The sequence below is a fragment of the Pimephales promelas genome, chromosome 9 (assembly GCF_988280905.1).
Source record: "Pimephales promelas chromosome 9, fPimPro1.hap1.1, whole genome shotgun sequence".
NCBI lineage: Eukaryota > Metazoa > Chordata > Actinopteri > Cypriniformes > Leuciscidae > Pimephales > Pimephales promelas.
In genome coordinates, this window is record NC_142777.1 from 23,790,013 (window position 1) to 23,811,383 (window position 21,371).

The window sequence follows — 21,371 nt, forward strand, 5'->3', positions numbered from 1 at the left end:
GGGTCCTAGTGCTGTCTCAGACCAGGTTTGATGACAGACTGCCCAGCCCACTTTCCTACTGATTCCAGTGCCACTGTCTATGAGTGTCACCCATCAAGCAGTTTTACACAAGAAAACAAACTTTTATTGCAATATAAGATGTACATAGTTTGTTGAAACTGACAGATAAATAAAGTTAGCAAGGTAGCAGTAATTATTTAAAAAAGAATCAAAAATATGGTTATACTCTAGCTCTCTTCCTTTGAAATTAATAAAACACTTCATAACAATCTATTGGGCAAACAGGCTGTAAACACTACACACAAAGGCAGAAAACATGATGGTTTCACCTGCTTGTCAGTGAGGTACAAAACTACCGTCAATATCCCTTGGACCCTTGGCATTAAAGACCCCATTGTTACTGTTAGGTCTTAATCAAGGTTACAGTTTGTTATTTGTCACTTGCTTCAATGGTGCAGTAAAGTGTATTTCCATCAAACAATACATACATGAGTGTGAACATGTTATCCCTGTCATTGGCCATACAATCCATGCTTACTTCCCCTGCATTCATTTTATTACCAAATCAAGTGTCGTATGATTCAAAAAATATAATAAACCCACGTAAAATATCACAGCATATCCTGAATAGGACAGGAGCAATGAAAGTAACTGCCCTAACCTAAACAACAGATCTCTTTTTTAAGAGCAAAAACATTGCACCAAAATCCTTTCCTACTATGTTTTGTCGTTATCAACTGTCTCAAACACAAGCCATATTTATATCTACCATCACAATATGTATGTTTCATCATAATTAGTCAAATTATTCTAAAGTCTTCTTGTGAGAGAGGTGTACATTCAGTATCCGTTACCCCTTGGAAATGACCTGAACAAAGAACAGCACCGTAGTGCTCTATATCATCTGCTAACTTCACAAATAACAGTCAGACTTTGGTATTCATTGTCAAGCAGCTCATCGCTTATTTCAGTCCACCTAAGCTTATGTAGTATTACAGTGAAATAAAAAGAACTGAAAAATATTATTTTATAACCTTTAAAATAAATATTACTTAATTATGTACTTAGTGGATGAAGTCAGATGATTCATCCACTTTCATTATAGCTGTATTAATCATATTTACATTCTGTTCACTCACTTTGCTGGTGCATACATTAATAGAGAACATAAGGCAAAATTCTAATTCCTAATTCCTTATTTTTGTCACTCAGAAACAAAATACCACTTTACACTCAAGTAAAAACCAAAAATGTTCCCACCATTCTGTTTATTTTTTCTAGTCTGTTTTCTGTTTATTTATTCTAGTCTGTCTGATCATTTGTATGCCCCTGTCACAAAGGACAGTTGCACAATTTGTACAGTCCAGGCATGACTGTATGTCTGAGACACAGGATGTGTTTGTTTAGTTAGACTTGAACAGGTATTCTGGTCTCTCTGTCTCTCTCTCTCTCTCTCTCTCTCTCTCTCTCTCTGTGTGTGTGTGTGTGTGTGGCACAAGAACACTAGAACAGCCGGGCTTGTTTCTTCATCTCATTCCTCTTCCACAGTGCCAGACGGTCAAACTCTACCATCGTCATCCCAAACACTTGATAGAATTCCTCAGGGGAAAGATGTCGCTAAAATGAAAAGGAAACTTATCACTCACTATGTATCTAGTCGTCCATGTATTACATTTTTGCAAGCAATCATTAAATATTGTTAAACCTTCACACACACACACACACATCCTTGATTCTTTGATAAACAATTTATTTGAAATAGAAACCTTTTGTAGCATTATAAATACTTTTATAATGACTTTTGATCAATTGAATGCATCCTATAAGTGTAATAATAAAATATGTATATTTATAATTGAATATATTCTAATTATTATATAGCCTGTTGTTATTACAAACAAAATGTATTAGTTTACCTCCAATCTGGCCCGGTCCACATCTTTTGGCACCCTGTTACGCCCCCTAGTGGTCACAATAAGTGCTTCGTATGGGTAGACCTGTAGCGAAAGTTAGCGATGCACTTTTATAATTACCTTTGAAATACAGCATATGCTTTTAAACTCATATGTATTTATATACAAATAAACATCCTAATTTTCTAAGATAATCTATACGATTTCATGATGGAAAGCTAAGGACTGAGCATTGTTCTCAGAGCAGACTGATTGGTGGACCTCCTTTTCCTCTCCTCTCGCTTACATCAGTGAAAGGAAATCACAGAGCCTCTGGCACAGTAGCTGAAACTGAGACAGGAAGCGGCACCAAGCAGAACAATATAGTTCCTGACCAACCAAGAGCAAAGGGGTCAGACAAGCCCCTGCCCTCTCCATGGCCCCTGCAGTCTCCAAGTCACTCAGAGCCGGCTGGGGAATTATACAGTGGCCTTACGACCTGGAAGCACTAATTTCTCCATCCTCCAGTTTCCACATACTTTAACCAGCAGGACGTTGCTTTCACCCATGAGGGTTCATTAGACTGGCTTTCCTCTGGAGTTGACAGTAGGCTAATGTTTCAGAGGTGCCTTTTAGTGTCTCTCCGGGCACTCTTTAACCCTCTGGTAATGTTGAACCATTATTCTTACCTTGTATTCTGTAAAAAACAAACAAACAAACAAAAACTTTTAAAGTCAGACCTAATTTCTGTAAAAAAATAAAATAAAAAATACTCGCAAATATGTCAGCAAAATCATCATTAAAAAAACTCCTTTACTTGCCTCTGATTCCCCAGTCGACTTCACTGCCACTGTCATACTGATAGTAGTCTGCACTCTGTGGCTGGAAAATAAACAAACAAATAGATAAGGATTTAATTGACATCACCAGACCAACTGCTTTTTGCTGCTCTGTCCATTCAGTTACTGAATATTAATATAAATATCATGTTAAAAAATAAACAAGCAACGGACAAAGGATTCAAGTAAAGGCATTTAGTAACAAAAATGGTAACTTACCCTTTGCAATCCATTCCTGCCATATCCTGGCAAAGAGGCTGACTTGGCTATGTAGTCTTCAAATATAATAATAATAATGAATAAAAATAAATCAATAAACGTGAATGTGTAAAACAACCTCGTCCTCAGCATATGAGATAAAATGTAAGCCTGTTAAATTTTGACTGCTTTGTCCAATAGTGCACAGTAGAGGGCGCTAGTAGCCAGGTTAAAATCTGTGTTGCAAATATGTATCAGTTATTTTATGCAGACACTTTTATACCAAGCAAATTAACAATAGAGATATTCTTCCTGGGGTTAAAAGCCGTGGCAGAAAATTATGAGAATTATAAAGCTAGATAGAGATTGAGATATGAGCACCCAGTGTTTTGACTATAGGACCTTTAGGTTCCATAATCTTATGTATATAATAAAACTAAACACCACAACTTTTTGTTAAATTCAAAAGCAGGACATGCTTTAATTTTTAATACAAAACCTTTATATATATTTCAATAGTGATACTGAAAGTCCTCAAGAGTTACTCACCATGCTCCGCTGCAAAGTTTGTTCGAGGAGCTGAGGAGGGAAAAAAAAAAACAATCTCTTCAGTATTTTGATAATCAATTTTCTGTTGATATGAAGTACAAATCACTAATTTTGGCCAAATACAATTGAAGAGTTCAGATGCAAAAGCCTCTAAATGCCATTTGAAAATTTCTTCTAAAATGACCATTTTTATCAAGCTTGTATATTTAAGTTCAGTAATTTCACTTAAATGACAATTAATAGGTAATCTTCATTGCCATTTAAGTGAAATTACTGAACTTAAATATACAAGCTTGATAAAAATGATCATTTTAGAAGAAAATTTCAAATGGCACTTAGAGGCTTTTGCATCTGAACTCTTCAATTACAGTGCACTGTAAGAAACGTCTCCCCTTAAACTATTTAACATGTACATTATAGCGTTGAACAGGTTAAACATGAGGTTATTGATATATTTTGTGTTGTGTTGAGACTGAAACTGAGCTGTCTCTGAGTCCCTTGAGATTTGGGAACACTGAAAGAACCATTGGGAAAATATCAAAACTAAAAACAGAGCAAGCTGCTCAGCAGCCACACAGAAACACGGCACATCGTTGACTCAGGTCAAATGACTGTGAAATAATGATTATGTTAAACCACAACCAACACCATCAGATCCCCTTTTCTATCTGGCTATTATAATTCACGTATAACAACCAAACAACATCTAAAGTTAACAATTTAAGGGTCAAGAGCCCAACTAAAACACACACTGATCTCTATAATGGTGACTTAAAAATCACGGTTTTCTTCTTCAGTGTTTCTGCTTGTTAACATCAGGTGTCTTCAATGATGGCAATAAAAAAAGAGTTCTTAATTCATTTTTGACGTCAGTCTGTTATTCCGATATTTTTGTTTAGAAAAATGTGTAAATTTTACTCATTTTAAATGGTTAACTTTTAATTAATTTGTTTGGTTAATTTGTTTGGTTGGTATTGTTCAATTTAATTAATAATATTGATTGTAATCTGTTGCCTCAATATTATTGATTAGATTTAACAGATTCAGTCGTTTTATTTTTACAGTGTAGGTGTTCGTTACCTTGTCTTAACCTTCCATGACGTCACTAACTGTAATCCAGTCTATTATCTCAAGATGTATAAATTGGATCTACAATGTCACCCCAAAACTTCTCTTTGATTTATTTTTATGTTCTGTACAGTAAATGCCACCCATTTCTATTCATGAATAAAAGACGTGGAACACCAGCACGGGCTGCACCAGGCATTGTGAAGGGTAGCAATGGATATGGGGGAGGGCAGATCCATGTATGGAAAGAGGAGGAAAACAGGGAACTAAAGAGAGGGAGGGGATGAAGGGAAAATTCCAGATGCTTTGTGCACTTCCCCACGAGATACACAGAAATATAATTAAGGAGAGCTGCCTGCTCACATGCACATCAGGAGGGATGGAGAAAGAGGAATAGGCAAGATAGAAAAGAGGTTGGTTGCATTAAGCGAAGATGGAAACAGTTACCAACCCCATTTATCAAATAAACATGGAGAATAGTTCACTATGATGCATGGAAATGTATATATTATTTACTTGCAAGTAAATATTGTGTAAAATCATGTTTGTAAATAATGTCAATTTCATTTTAGCTCGAAATGCACTGACATTAATATTTAGTCTAAATAAATTCACAATAATAAATGAATATTCATTTTGACATTTGCTACAGATTACATTTTCAGTTTCTGTTGATCATTAAGCAGTATTAGATAAATGATTATATAAATGTAAAATCAGCATGTCAAATCAAATCAAATGAAAATGTATTAATAAAGCACAATAAAAACAATTGACCACTGTGCTGTACAAAACCTTGCTAAAAAGACATAGAATTAAATAAAAACAGTTTTGACCGCAATGCAATAAGAAGGAGAAGAGTATCAATTATTTGCACATGCAAATACATATAGAATATTTGCTGATATAAAATTCAATATTGAATAATTACCAATACATTTAAAATCTCTAATATTGGGCAATAACCAATGATAACAGTACATATTGCATCCCTAGTTTCAGCAACTGTGTGTATATACCATTTGCAATTACTATATATATATTAGGGCTGGCAACACATAAAAAATATAAGCACCCCTATCTTATTTAACATGTTATCTTATTTTCATGAGTTCCTTTGCTCATATAATCCTTTAAGCTAATAAGGTTAAGCGTATTTGGCTTGCTGTCCACAGTGGAGGGGCTCGAGAAAGCAAGTTAAACTGGAGTTTAGATATACCCCCCAGTGGGACTACTAATGCTTGGATGATGAGTATGGTAGCAAGATGCCTAAATAATGTCGGTGGAGTTGCGGAGGTAGAGGGATGCCAAAACAGCTGATGCCAGAGTAAGGTGAGAGATCTGATTATATGCTCCGGCAGATAATTGACAGATTAGATGGGTTCACTCCTCCCGAAATTACGTTGTGAACTTCACTAATTTTACCATCAGATTGTAGGGTGCGGTCAGTTTTAATATCATCTGGTTATACAGCGGTATAATGTTTTGAAGAGTCGTTCAGTCTGTATTTTACACAGCGTGATGCGTGAGGGCTCACACTCTTCAGAAACAATCGCAGAATATGACAGAGCTGCCGTTTTTAAATCAAAACACACTGGAATGAATAATTCACTGAAAAAAACAATGGGAGTCTCTTTTCTCTCTGCAATCACTGATATAATCAGTCTGTTTTTTTGGACTGATTGTTTGAATGAATTTGCTTACTGGATGACTGGACTGAAAACTTTCATGGAGTTTAGTGGCTTAAAATGATCTGATTGCAATAATAGAAGCGAAATTGTTAAATCTGATTGCAGACATGCGAATTGCAGGCAAAATATTTAAACTGTTTAAATAGAAAATCTAGATCATCTAACTGCGTTACGTAAATTATGTTTACGTGGGGTGGTGATGGCGCAGTGGATAAGACACATGTACAGTATTTGGTGTGAGAGACCCAGGTTCGAATCCACTGTGAGACACCAATGTGTCCCTGAGCAAGACACTTAACCCCTAGTTGCTCCAGGGGCGTGTGACCTCTGACATATATAACAATTGCAAGTCGCTTTGGATAAAAGTGTCAGCTAAATGAATAAATGTTAAAAATGCAATTTCACACACTTCAGTAATTTATTTGTGCTAAATTAAATCAACGCGTTAAGGATTTTAAATGAATCGCATAATGTTGTCAGCCCTAAAACAGGTTGTGAGGTATAGAAAGGTCACAGTGAGACTAAGAAAGAACAACTGTAGTGTTGTAATAGTTGTTGTTTGCTGCGTCTGCAACTATTCCTGAAAACCCTCAGAATTCCCCTCCCAGCATCGCAGGCCTGTATCAGCATACGCTGGCTGTCACTGTTGACTCAAGCGTACCTTCACTGTAAAGCGTTCCAGAGCTCCACTGCTTTAATTAGATGGCTCAGTGCCACGACTTCATTGACCACTATGCTAAATAATGACAGCCATACTGAAGGCAAGCAAAGCAACTCCCATTCTGCATGCAGTCTAAAGCACACCGCACCTGTTGCTGTCATGCATTTTCCCCAGAGCAGAATGTGGGAAGGGAAAAGGTTATCTTAAACATACACAAACGGTAGGTTTGGCTTTGAAGGATCAAACATAGTGACCAATATGATATGCCACACTTTCTGATGACACTACTGCAACCCCCTCCGAGTCCGAACACACCTCTCTATAATCTGTGATTTGTAAAGCATCTCTAGTGGAGCACTTACAGCCGTTAACTGTGTTGTTGTGGCCCATGCTGTGCAACATCTCCCTGCTCCCACTGCGGGAGTTCCGTGCACTGCCCCAGGGGTCGTTGTCATAGGAACCGGAGCGGGCTTTCATCTCCTCCTTCAGGATCATCCTTCCGATTCCACCCTGAATCTGAGAGAGAGAGAGAGAGAGAGAGAGAGGAAGAAGGAAACAAAAGAAATAATGAGTGAGCATCCTGTGATAGTAAGAGATCAGATGCTTATTGGCTGCACTTCAAAAATGGTTAAAGGTGCAGTAAGCGCTTTCTGAAGAACACTGTTGATATTTGAACTTGACATAAACACGCTATGGGTTCCTCACAGGGAACCACTATCAGCCGGTATGGATGAATAAGCGGTGGATCAGCAAACAACAGCAAACTTCAGTTCTGTGAAGAAAAAACAATGTTACCAATGTATCAAACTGTTTTCAGGCCTTCCCACTCTCTGTAATTTCCAGTGCTGGAAAGCTTCTCCAAAATGAATGTGGGTCCTGGTTCTTGACTGATTGTAACCCTTCTTCTTCCAATTAAATTCCTCTGACCTTTTCCTCTGTGGTAATATCTCAGCCATCTCTTATTCTACAGTCTTTCTACAAATGTCTCGCTTGATCACTCTCTCCTCCCCCCATCATGACCGTAATGTTAAATGTTTTTTTAAATTTTCAACAGCGATTATCAGACATCTCATACTGCACCTTTAAATGAATCTCTGAGTGCTTTGGTGGCTTACTCTTTGAAGGCCATGACTCCAGCCATCCTCTTCTCCACCTGATGAGTACCTTCTACGAGGAGCACGTAACGCTGAGAAAGTGAGAGTGAGAAAGAGAAAATTAAGATGAAGCATAAAACAGAATAGTTTAAACATCTAAAGGGAGTCACACAGCATATTATTGACTGATAGCAAAAATATGCTATATGTAAAAATATATATGTCATCTTTCATGAAATGTTAACCTTGTATCCTTCTAATCTTTTATTTTTCTTTTATTTTTAGTCATTTATTTTTGCCTCAACGTTAGTATGGGATTCCAACACACAAAAAAAGAAAAAGGTGAAAAATTAAGCCACATGTGATCATTTGGTCAAAAACATTGAAAATTCGTATATTCACGATTGGGATTATAACACAGCTAATAATAATACAGCCCTCAAGTGTTTTATATTGTCCCAAATTGATAGCGTAATGCAATTTGTGCAAAAATAAATCTAGAACAAAAATAGAGAACTCACAAAAGCAAAAGACACATTTTGACACATATTTTCCTGGTTAATATCAATCTCTATAAGCATTTTACAATATCTCACACATTTTATGACTGCTTCTGTATTATTTTGTATTTAGTTAACAAACACTAGTATACAGTAGATTTTATTTTTTACTATGTGAGCGGCTAGATTTTAGAAAATGGCAAATGTAAATTCATACATATACAAAAAGAAAAACTATTTAAAGCACAATAAATGGTAACAAATGTTGCTACTTTTAAATTGCTTATTGTATAAAATAACTGGAAAAAAATATTTTGTTTTATTTGTTTAGATATTCTTCACAAAGTCTAGTTTCCTAAACTGTGCAATAAATAATGCATTATTCAGTAAAAAAGGAGTAGAAAAGATCTCCTAAAATACTGTGTTAACTACTATGTACTAAAACTTAAATTAATAATTCGATACAATGCACTTATTGACTACATGCATGTTTTACATTGCACTTATATATTTTTTTAATTAAACACCTGCATTTAATTACAACTGTAATTGCACCTTTGAGCCTTCCTTTATCCATTAATCCACCCTTAAACCTAACCATACCACCAAACCTGTCCTAACCTACCCCATATCCTACCTCAGTGATTTGCAATTCAATATGACCACAAAAAGTACATTGTACCCATTTTTATGTATTTTATGTAAGTACATAGTAGTTCAGGACACCTAATATAGTGTGACAGAAAGATTTTTAACATTCATTTTCTACAATGTGCTTTATGGCTATCAGGGACTATAGGATCTTTACTGACATTCCTGTCTGTGGAATAATGTAGCATGATTGCGGCTACAAACTGGAAAGCGCTGTGATGCCAGTGAACGGAACGCATAGGACATTATGAATATATTTGTCACCTACATTTCGGAGAGCTGGTGTAATGGTAGTAATCAGACTCTGAGTGCTGGTAGTGTTCAGGTGAGTAGGCTGATGAGAACTTGGAGGATTGGAGAATGTCTTCACTGGTCTTGCTCTTAGTTGCTGGATTGCATTGATTGTCTGTGGGAAAGAGTATGTCAGGATCACAACTTTGGAAAAGCCTGTGATGTAACAGCATATAGCAGTACAATCAGGCCCACTTTAAACCTAACATTAGTATGTGTTTTCAATGATCACAAAATCCACATAAAGAAAAAAACAGGTGTAAGAGCATCCAAGATGCTTTGTGATCATGAAAATGACCTACTTTTGTCAGGTCCTGCAATCGATCACTTGATTTAAAGACCAATATTTACTGTAATTAATCACTGAACTGCATTTGGAATCTCATAAAATGCGTATTTTCATGTGGCGATTTAAAACTTTGTTTTAGTTAAATGTATTTTCTTCACTTCTAATCCATCCTTTACTAGTGAATTGTTTCTAATAGGCAAACACACAGTAGACCAGATACCTTATTTTCCATCCAAAAATAGCTAAATTATTACTCTATTGCGTGTTATTTTTGCCAAAAAAACATAAAATTGTATTTTGAATTATCCCTCAATGTTTTAAACATTAAGCAACATTTTCCATTTTGTGCAGGATATTATATTATAGTACATTTACATTTATTCATTTAGCTGACGCTTTTATCCAAAGCGACTTGCAATTGCATTATATGTCTGAGGTCGCACACCTCTGGAGCAACTAGGGGTTAAGTGTCTTTCTCAGTGGATTCGAACCTGGGTCTCTCACACCAAAGACATGTGTCTTATCCACTGCACATCACCAAATATATATATGAAATATATATATGAAACATGTTAATGCTAGGTGTTAAGGTGGGCTCAGAAAGAAAGAAAGAAAGAAAGAAAGAAAGAAAGAAAGAAAGAAAGAAAGAAAGAAAGAAAGAAAGAAAGAAAGAAAGAAAGAAAGAAAGAAAGAAAGAAAGAAAGAAAGAAAGAAAGAAAGAAAGAAAGAAAGAAAGAAAGAAAGAAAGAAAGAAAGAAAGAAAGAAAGAAAGAAAGAAAGAAAGAAAGAAGCTACAACATTCACAGATAACAGCTGATGGAAACACAATCCACAACACTCAAAGTAAAGCATCTGCATTCAGAAACATTTGATGTTAAATAAGCACACACAAAAAACACTTTAAAACTACTCATGTGAGAGTCTTGTATTATCAAAAACTACACATATATTGATATATTGCCTTATACATATAAAGCAAAACCAGTCCGAAACAGCACTGAACTCCCAACTATATAAAACACAAACATAAGAAGATTCAACACAAATACAAAAGCACAGGCCTCGCACAATATTACCAATCCTGAATGGAAAACACAGAATGCAACTAGAGAACGAATAAGCACATAATCAAAAACGCAGACAGACAGATGTGCACAGGGAGATAATACTTACAGAGTGAATGGTGAACGAGGAAAGTAGAGGTGGAGGGAATCGTATTTAAGGTGGTAAAGGGAAGAAAAAGAAAAAAAAACAAGGGAAAAAAGAATAAGGGAGGAAATATTTGCGTCCCAAAGATTCTTCAGTGAGAATTTAAGTTTGGTACCCATATGGCAGAGACTCAAATGATCTGCATGACAACAGTACACCTCTCTTCTGCACAAACACAGCTAGACATCTACAACAATAAAACACTTCCACTTAAAGATGCAGATCCACCATATGGGTAGCAAATCAGTCCTGTGTTCGTTACAGGCTTGTGATACAAGGATAAACACAAATATACACTTAACACACTGAGCCATCAAGCTGTCAGAGATGGTTCTGACCTTTCTTAGAGAAAACTTGATAGACTGTGCAATCTGAGCTGGCCAGTAAATACATCTACAGTATTAGTGCAGCTCTGTGCAAAGCTCTGAAACAAATCCATCTCCCTTACGCACTCTAGATCTCTGTGGTTGTATATTGTGATAATTGGCCTACACAGAAGTATTCGAACGGCATCATTCACAAAGTTCTATACATCCCCTGGCCCTTGTGTGTTTGTCTTTTAAACCGTTTAGCTAATTTGATGCTGTCTGGAACAATGCCTAGTGCGCACCGCTCGATATAATTTCCTAGGCTTAAATTTATTCCAGAAATTTCACTGATTTCACCAAAAAAAAAAAAAAAAACCTAAACTGTTGAGCCCAGATAAAATCCTTAATATTGATCACTGTATTATCCATGATAATTGAATTAGATTAATCATAAAAAAGAATCATAATTTATAATTTGGAATATTGCACAAGCCTGTAATGCACATAAATACTGAATATACACATACAAATACACACACAGAGACATGCAGTAAAGGGAAAGATGTACTATTACTTTTGTTTAGTTAAAGGGGTTTGAGTTCATGACATTTTGAGGAGAAACTAACCAATATGCTTGACAAAAAGGCGTGAGATTGTAAATTTATGAATTAAAAGACAGAGATATGCACATAAACAACCAACTTTTAAAGGATTTGGCACCAGATGTAGTCTATTAGACTGCCAAGTCCCTACAACGTTCAATGTGCTGTCAACTGGAAGAGAAACAATATGGCTGCCACCTGAATTCTGTGAATTAGCAGAGTAGGTAATGTTTAGACATTTATACTTGCTCATTTCATGCTTAAACAGGTTTGCTTTCCTAACAGCGGTTTCTCAACAGGGTTAAGCTCAACTTAGCATTCAGTGGGGCTTCTCTGTGGCATCTAATGCGGCCACTTCCCAGTTGATCTAAAGCAGAGGGGGGACATGGCAAGCTTTAATCATGCCTCAGCAAGCCTCATCCTTTTTTCATCACCCCCCATGTGGAAGGAAGGATGCGCTCGAGTCAGTTTTACGTTCTTCTGGCAAAGCGGATGCACTCTAATAATTGAGCAGAGGAGACAACTTATCTTGTTCCACCTGACATACAGTTCCAGGGGGAAAAAAAGTATGTGAATCCTTAGCCCCTTTCACACATAGATTCCGGAAAATACACGGATAATGTGACCCGGCATTTGTCCCGGGATTGTTTGATTTCGGTTCATTCACACTGCCAGTGATCTGTGAGTGCGTTCACACACAACCCGGAAAGATCCCGGAAAGACACATGACGTCACGGTAAGGGGTGTAATGTACGCGTCGAAAACATGTGCACGCACATACCGTTCCACAAAGCTGGTGAACGATCTCAGCTTCAGCGCGGATAGTCAGAAGCTCCTGGTCTCCTAGTCATTCCAGTTTGCAAACATTTGTTCGTCCTTTCTTTGTTAATGACGAACACAAACTCTCTTCTAAGAGCAACAGAGTCACGCGATGGCACGAGCGTCATCACCATGACACACCCCTTACGGCATTGGTCCTGGCTTTTGTTCACACAGCGCGCGTTCCGGGACTGATTCCGGCAATGTTACAAGGTCCCCAACCAGGCATCGATGCCGGTATCGGGTCGTGTTTGCGTTCACACAGAAGGCGTTCTGGCAATTTCCCGGGATCAACGCGCTGTGTGAAAGGGGCTCTTTTGAGTTACATGGATATCTGTATATTGCTCATAAAATTTTATCTGATCCACAAATAAGTCACAACAGTAGAGAAACACAGTCAGCTTAAACAAAAAGAAGCAGGTCTGATCTGCAATTATAGAAAACGGATATTTTGACAGATATTATTGCTGCAGCTTTTTATATATAAGTGCTCACATACTTTTCCCATTGCTCTGATTCAATGGAGACTGTGTTTGTGGATTATTTGTTTAAGCAGATTGTATTCATATATTGTTATGATTTGGATGCAGATCAGAACAATTTCAAAGACCAATTTATCCACAAACCTAGTTTAATCCAAAATGTTCACATACTGTTTCTTGCAACTGTATTAGGCAGCTTCTAAAACATGTACCATGGTATACACTTAGTTTGTGCCCGCCAAATCCTATATGAGTGCTTTTTCTCCCATGTTTGCAAACTACTTTTATTAAAGGCTTTTTTCTTTGTGAGAGAGTGCTGGAGGAGAGCTATGGAGGACACTAACACTAATCAGACACATCTTTCCCATGAGCCCACACTGCCTCAGGACTATGCATGAGGGAAAACAGGCCGGGGCAGGCCGAGCACACTATACCATGTCTCTTATAGATGGGAGGCTTCCTGTAGATGTTGGGATCCCCTGTGGCTGAGAAGAAAGGAAGATATTAGAAATAAATGGAGGAGAAGTAAGTAACAGGCAGAAGACAACAAAGTAAACTAGGCAGGAAATGTTTTTTTCTACTTCCTCTTCACGCTTCCTGGGACCTTTAGGGTAAGGTGAAGGAGAGTGGAATGGTTGAGGAGAACACAAAAAAGGTACAAAAATGGAGTAGCCATACTATAGATGTATAGTATAGATAGATTCAAAAAGTTACAGAGACTTTGATCCATTAATGAGATTTTAATTTATATTCAAATATACTGCTGGATGAATATGAAAGTGATGAGAGCAGCCAATGAGGTGAATGTTGAGGCCTGGCCTACCTGGCACATGGAAATGCTTGGGAGCTTGTATTGTGGTGGGAGTGCTGGACCGGGCATCTAGCTGACTGTAATAGGGTGAACTTCTGCCACTCTCAGTGCCTGCAGCAAGCCCCAAGCCAATGACAGTAACAGAACCAGAGCATGAGTGCACACTTCCTGTGCGCCCTAACCACACACACATACACACTCAATCATCAGATCAATGATCCAAGATTAGCCAGGCAGGGACAGTATGCATTTCAAAACAGAGAAAAAGACATACTGTGCCAGACAGACGGGTGCATAGGATGTAGGTGGAATGGTGGGACACGCCCCCTAATAACAGTCAAAAATGTCACCCGCAAAAAGCCAATATAGCTTTGAGTTAAAAGTCAAGAGTGTATTTTATGTACTGCTGTGAGCTTGGCAGAAGGAACTCACCGTATCTGTAGTAGTGCTGTGGAGAGCGAGGCATGATGGGAGACATGCCCTGCCTGCTGTAGGTGGGGGAGTCTATGTACCCTGGACTGGAGGATCTTCTCAGCCTCATGTCCATACCATCATACATGTCCTGTTCATATAAGATGTCATTATTTATAACTCTGATTGTGAGAACCACTCAGTTTCATTTGCTCAGTGATCGATATTAAAATCAACTTTCATACTTCCAGTAGGACTGTAAATATAACACACTTAACACACTTATGTGCTAAATCTACATCCAACAGATGAATAATTTGGTTGCAAAACATATTACTGTTGACCGAGGGTCAGTGATCGGCTTATGTTCAATGAAATGGAAATAAACAATACAGTGGCAAGGAAAAATGACCAGTAAATTTGAGTAAAAAACTTCTACCTGAGAATAAGGGGAGAGTGTGCCCAAAGACTGTGAAGACAAAAAAAGAAGGGGGTGAGTAAGAATAACAGTAAATCAGAGATAAACCTTCGGTCTCTTCCTCCATGACATCTGATGCGTGAGGGAAGTGAGAAGAACAAGAGGACGGAGGTGAAGGAGTCACTGTGGTCTGAACAATCTACTTTGTATTTCCTGTAGAACTCAACATTTACTCAGCAAGCAAGAATTGAATAGATAGTTCACCCAGAAATAAAGATCCTGTCATCATTTGCTCATGTCTTAACCATTTTTTTTCTATATACAAGAAACAAATGTATTAGGTAGCTTCTGGTCACTATCCAATTCCATGTAGAGGAAAGAACAGCATTGACAATTTACATTCTGTTTAACATCTCCTTTTGCATCTCCTAAACAGGTTTGAAACAACGTGAGGGTTATTGAATGATAGAACTGTCATTTTTGGATGAACTATCCCTTTAAGCAACCACATAAATCGCTAGAATTTTTCAGAGAGATTTCCAAAAAGCAAACTAAAGCAAGAAGGCTGAACCAAAAGCACTCATATTCACTATTAATAGTGGGAGAACGCACAAACATACTGTAGTTATAGCAAAGAAAAGCATACAGCCAGCCAACGGAAGCGACATAGCTGAAAAACTTAAAGCAAAGCTATGCTAAGCTCAACTAGGACCAGGCCAGTAGACTCGGTGACAGGGGGAGACATGCTAAACGTAGACTCAGAGTGGCTCTAGAGGTCCTGTAGGGCAGTACCTCCCCATAGCTGAGACGCTCTAGCCTGTCATCGGAGCAGTATCTGTGACTGGGCTCATACTCATAGGACCAGAAGTCTGGCCTCTGCACTTCATAAATGGCTTTAACCTTAGGCAGCGCTGCCAAGTCTTTGTAATCAAGGATCTCGTTCTCCATTTTTGCCTAAGGAGAGGGACAAAGGACAGATACACACACTCGCACGTCAAACACAATAAGCAGGCCTGCAAAAAAACAGCAATCATGACAGGCGACGACAACATCAACAACACAATTAAGTGTGGGAATGAGCCTGCAGCACAGTTTGCACATTTACTGTACAAAACCACTTTAAAGCAAGTGCTGTTAGGATACAATTGAGCTCATGACTGAAATTGTAATATAGCACATAAATGCTACAAAAATGTTATGATGCTTATTATATTGTCTCTAAGGTGTTTTTGAGCAAGTAGAAATTTAGACATGAAATTAAAATGTACCTTATCTATTGTCTAAATGCACGTTAACAAACCTTTAACATACTGTATTGTACTTATTTACCCTCATGTTTTATTATTATTATTTTTTTATTCGACATACAATGGATACAATGGAAATCAATGGGGTCCAAAGGTGTTTGGAGAAAATAGTTCAACTTTTAAACATTTTATTCTGTATTAAATAAACAAAGTCATTTAGGTTTGGAACAACATGAGGTTGAGTAAATGGTGACACATTTTCATATTTGGGTGAACTATAAATTTGGAATGAAGCTTACTTTATTTACCTCCAATCCCAGATAGTGTTTTAAGGTAATCTTATGTCATTCTCATGCTTGACCTTAAGCAGAATATGGACCTGCAGGGCTTGACAGCACATATGCTTACACTGCATTACGCATACACCAATCACACACAGAACAAAGGTTTCACACACGGGCCAGCCTTCACTTCCGCATGTGATGTCAATGACCACACCACTGCAGAACCCACACATAAACTTAAGCACAAGAGTCATCCATCATGGGGTGGTCAATAATACTTACATTTGTGTATTTGACAGATGCTTTAGCTTTATCCAAAGCAACCTTTAGTGTTATACAGTTTATAAGTACATGCATTTTCTGTAAATTAAACCTATAACTTTTGTGTTCAAAGTTGATCTACTGGTTGAGCAACCACATTAATCTTCATGGCACTTTACACTACCGTTCAATCATTTGGGTTTGGTAAGAATTTTTAAATGTTATTTATTTGATCAAAAATATAGGACACATACTAATATTGTGAAATATCATTTACAATTTAAAATAAATATTTTCTATGGGAGTATATTTATCATTTTATTATCCATGTATGTGGTTACAGTCAAATCATACAGTATAAAACAGTGAAATCATCCTCGAACTCTTTCTGTCTTGCCTGCATTTGAGACAGTGATGCGTGAGTTCCACTGAAAGCCTTCTTTCCTATTGGTTGTCACTTACGAAAATCGCTTCTCATTTGCATAAAGTTAAAATTTCTCAACTTTTGTCGCTTGTCTCCTGTCGCTTGATTGAAATGAATGGGATCATGTCGCTTTATGTTTGTACTTCACGGTTGTCTATGACAACTATGGACAACAAATCCACCGTACCGTAATCTGTCAAGGACTATCTTTGGTAGCCAAAAAGGGATAAAAAAAAAAAATGCGGCACACGCAAGGACGGGCATTAAACTTTAACATTAAACTTTAATGTCAAGTAGGGGGCCACAAAATATCACCCGTGAGTTTGAGACCACTGGTGTAGAGGGTTCAAGGTTAAAAAAAATAAATAAAATTAAATATGTAATTTTGGTGATCAAAGATGAGTTTTAAGGGATAAAATTATTGACCTCAGGGGAACTTTTAAAAATAGATTTTTTTTTTTTTTTTTTTTTAAACTGTGATATATATTTTTTTTGTCCAGGATTGAATTAAAATTTCAAAAGGACAGTTGAAATAGAAATCATTTGCAAAATTACAAATGTCTTTAATGTCACTTTTGAGTGATTGAATGTTTGATGAATAAAAGTATTAAGTTCCTTAAAAATATACATATATCTTACTGACCCCAAACTTTTGAATGGTAATGTATGGTTGGCAAACATCAGTGTAACATTAAAAGAATAGTTCACTCAAAAACGGATGTTCTGTCATAATTTATATAATCAATTTTGATCCGTTTCTCATATAAAGCTATAGTACAGCTTCAGAAGTTTTGGAATATAGGTCACGGTTTTAATGACTGTGTTTTTGCATTCTATTTGAAGCCTGAAAGAAACCCCATAAAATGACTAACTGCATTTTGCCAAATTTCCACAGAAGAAAATGCACTCATACTGATTTGGGTCAACATAAGGGTGAGTAAATGATGACAGAATTACATTTTTGGGTGAACTGTACCTTTAACTTAACATTAACGTGTACACATTATGCCAAAAAATTGTATTGACAGCACTAGCACCATCATTTAGTTGACATTTAGATAGATGGACAGTGATTGGGTACTTACACATATGACTCTGCTGGGTGAATTAATGCTGGAGCCTGGAGGAGAGATGGAGGTTTCTGATGTGCGTCTGAGCTGTAAAATAAAATAAGGAAGAAATCAGCAGAAATTTGAAATTCAGTCTGTATTTGTTAAAAGAAGGGGGAAAACTCACTCTCAGTTTCCTCTCTGCTCGAGATGACTGTTTACACACAGGATGCCACACTTCTGAACCTGAGACACAGAATCAAACAAATAAGAAAAGAACATTAGCTAGAGTACAGAAAAAAACTCATGCTCATTTAAGACACCTTAAGATGACTTTATTAAAGAAAAAAAAAAGTTTCATAAGATTTAACCATGCGGATTTCAGTTGAATGTACACTACAGTTCAAAAGTTTGGGGTCCATTTTTATATTCAGGAAGGATGCAATTAATTAATCAAAACATGACAGTAAAGACTTTACATTGTAGCAAAACATTTCAACTTCAAATAAATTCTGCTCTTTTGAACATTTTATTAATCAAATAACCCTGAAAAAGGTACCACTGTTTCCACCAAACAACAACTGTGTAGGATTGGAGGGCAAACCAAACACAAATGAATCTTTCATGTGACTCATTCAAACACACAGATCCACACAGAACTCAACACTCTGAACCATAAACGATCCCGGCTCCAGCTAATCTATACTAGCCAACAAACCCCACAGAAAGAACTTTATGGTCTTGCAGGCTCCAAAGAGATGAGCCCAACTGGAAAAAGTCATGTCATATAAGTCATGTAAATGTTATAACTATTAGACGTGTGAATGAAAATGTATCTTGTCTCCAATCATATATATATTTAATTGTGTGCTTAAAAAAAAAAAAACTAGGCACTGAAGAAAAGATCTGTAGTGTATGCAAAACGAGATTTTTAATCTGCCTAAGACCTGCCAGCCAATCACATCACTCCTGACCTCACAGGTGAGATTTGGAAGCATATGGAAAACTCAAGCTAAGGCAAATACATTTAATGTAATTACAGGAGAATAAAGGCCATTCATTCAAATGTGGCATTTCAATTTCAGATTGATGGGTTTTTTAATCCGATGCTCTGTCTCTGTCTAGCTCATTCTCTCCAGTTTTCATTCACTACATATCTCTCTCTCTTTTTGCATGATAAAGTAATGCGTTGATGCCTGGATCTGCTGACTTTTAAATACATTTACCTCGAGGCGTGTTCGCTAGCCTGTAACACTCTTACACATTTCAGCGCTGAATGTGAAACAGAACAGACAAACTGTGTAGAAAGACCTGCGGCCCATTCTAATGCCCACCAGCCACTAGCACAAGAAGTCATATGAGCGATCACACAGGAAAATCTACTGAATGGGGCATTAAGATCAACATGAGCCTCTGTGACTCTTTGAGGAGTAACATCAGTTTCTTTATTAAGGTCTTGCCAATACAGCCATTATCTGCCACATGAATCTTGCATAAGCTCATGATGTTCTGGAAATGCAGATAAATATGACAGATTGTCACGTAATGTTCTAAAAGAGCTCTTTTATTAGACCTTATCTGTTCTGTCACAAGGATGAACTACTAACCTACAGGAAAGACAGATCTCAAATGAGATATTATTAATAAACAAAAACACAATTAAATGAAGGTTTAAAAAGGTTTAAATTTTAAACCTTTTAATACACGTTTCCTGTAGTGTTTTAGATGAAGTCTCTCAAAATGTCAGTCACAACAATTGGCAAGGTCTGCAGTAAAAAGTAAAGAAAAACTTCTAAACTCACATTAATGTCATAGCTGTATTCTCTTACTTTACTGTATAATGCCAGCTTTTCACTTTCTTTGTTGACTTGTCTGGAAGATCTTTCTCACCAATTAAAATCCCACAAGCACATGAGACATTTGAGAGTTCTTATGTCATTGCATAAGAAGTGCCATTATTCGGACACTTTCTACATTGCAATTATACACATAATCACATTCCATCTTGATGTTATCTTATTTCATAAGGTTTTAAATGTTGATTTTGTCTTTACTTAATATGTTTATTAAAAGATCAAGTAAATTTTGTTTCAACATTTTGGCAACTGCATTTTCATTTGAAGTTCATAGAAAATGCTATACAATATTTAGTTTGACCACGTGTGGTTGACAATCAGCATTTTCTGAAAGTTAAGCAACTTTCACTGGCCATTTGTTCAATTAAAATAAGTCCTTATTTAGAAGAGTTTCAAGTTTCAAGCCCCGTTTTGCACCCTATTCATGGAAAGTGCCAGCTGTTGGCTTTTATAACCTCTCCTCACCTGTGAGATACATCTCCTCTCCTTCTGTAAACATCATCTGACACCGGGCACAGCGAGCACAAGTGGGGTGGTAGTGCTTCCCACCAGCCTGGACAGAGAAAGAAAGTGACAAAATGTCAGAGGATAGAGGATTTTAAAACAACACGTACAAGCACATAAAAGCTCCACCTAAGGAACCCATTATCGTGAGCGCTATAAACACATGCTTGTCTCAACAGTGACTCTTAAATGCATTTACTATATAACACATTACGCAACAAAACACTCCTTTATTGCTGTTTTAATACTGTTCAAGACTCATTTAAGCTCCACAGATGTTTAATGACTCTCTTGCTCACCATACACACTTTTAAAGCTTACAGAGATCCTTCAGTGCCAAAAATCAGTAATTGAGAGAACTGTTCCTCTGGGACATTTAAAACAAAGAAGTGTTTGTTGATGGAACTGAAGAGAAAGAACTATTTTTTATATACTTTTACAATGTTTCTTTAGAGTTAGTTAAAGGGAACAAAATAAGATTAAGATAATGCCTCCAAAGTCAAGTCAAGTTACCTTTATTTACAGTATATAGCTTTTTACAATACAGATTGTTTTAAAGCAGCTTCACAGTGAAAACAGGAATATTATGCAACAAAGTTTGTTTCGAATGTACATCAAATCTAAAAGGAATTATTTATGTATAATGATTATAGTTATATAGGCGTAAGTTCCAGTCACTGAATCTGATTGGTCGAGCAGCGTTCAATGTATGTAAAGTTTGCATTTATAAACTTTCGTCTGAAGAAAGGAAGACATGGACATCTTGGATGACATGGGGGTGAGTAAATTATCAGCAAAAGTTTTTTTTTTTTTTTTTTTTTTTTTAAAGTGAACTACTCCTTTAAGTAAAATGATTTGTTCAAAAACATGCACATAATGCATCTAAAATGCAAGTAGTCTTTAGGCTAGTATGACAGTTGCTATTTATATAAAAATATTGCAAATACACCAAATGTTGTCTCA

At 36.8% G+C, this 21,371-nt stretch overlaps 1 protein-coding gene across 1 annotated transcript in view; it reads right to left on the reverse strand.

Annotated features, from left to right (window-relative positions):
* Positions 1-101: 101 nt before the first annotated feature.
* ablim3 (actin binding LIM protein family, member 3) overlaps positions 102-21,371 on the reverse strand; it is a 61,556-nt gene continuing 40,286 nt past the window's right edge. The window contains exons 7-23 of the mRNA XM_039664562.2: positions 20,370-20,457; positions 18,236-18,294; positions 18,085-18,156; positions 15,576-15,737; positions 14,805-14,834; positions 14,387-14,516; positions 13,967-14,065; positions 13,578-13,628; positions 9,412-9,531; positions 8,014-8,084; positions 7,261-7,414; positions 3,479-3,508; positions 2,951-3,006; positions 2,714-2,774; positions 2,582-2,589; positions 1,917-1,997; positions 102-1,617 (exon numbers count right to left, since the gene is read on the reverse strand). Of these exons, the coding sequence (XP_039520496.2) occupies positions 1,504-1,617; positions 1,917-1,997; positions 2,582-2,589; positions 2,714-2,774; positions 2,951-3,006; positions 3,479-3,508; positions 7,261-7,414; positions 8,014-8,084; positions 9,412-9,531; positions 13,578-13,628; positions 13,967-14,065; positions 14,387-14,516; positions 14,805-14,834; positions 15,576-15,737; positions 18,085-18,156; positions 18,236-18,294; positions 20,370-20,457 (1,386 nt within the window). The 3' untranslated portion in view covers positions 102-1,503. The remainder of the gene's footprint in view (positions 1,618-1,916; positions 1,998-2,581; positions 2,590-2,713; positions 2,775-2,950; positions 3,007-3,478; positions 3,509-7,260; positions 7,415-8,013; positions 8,085-9,411; positions 9,532-13,577; positions 13,629-13,966; positions 14,066-14,386; positions 14,517-14,804; positions 14,835-15,575; positions 15,738-18,084; positions 18,157-18,235; positions 18,295-20,369; positions 20,458-21,371) is intronic.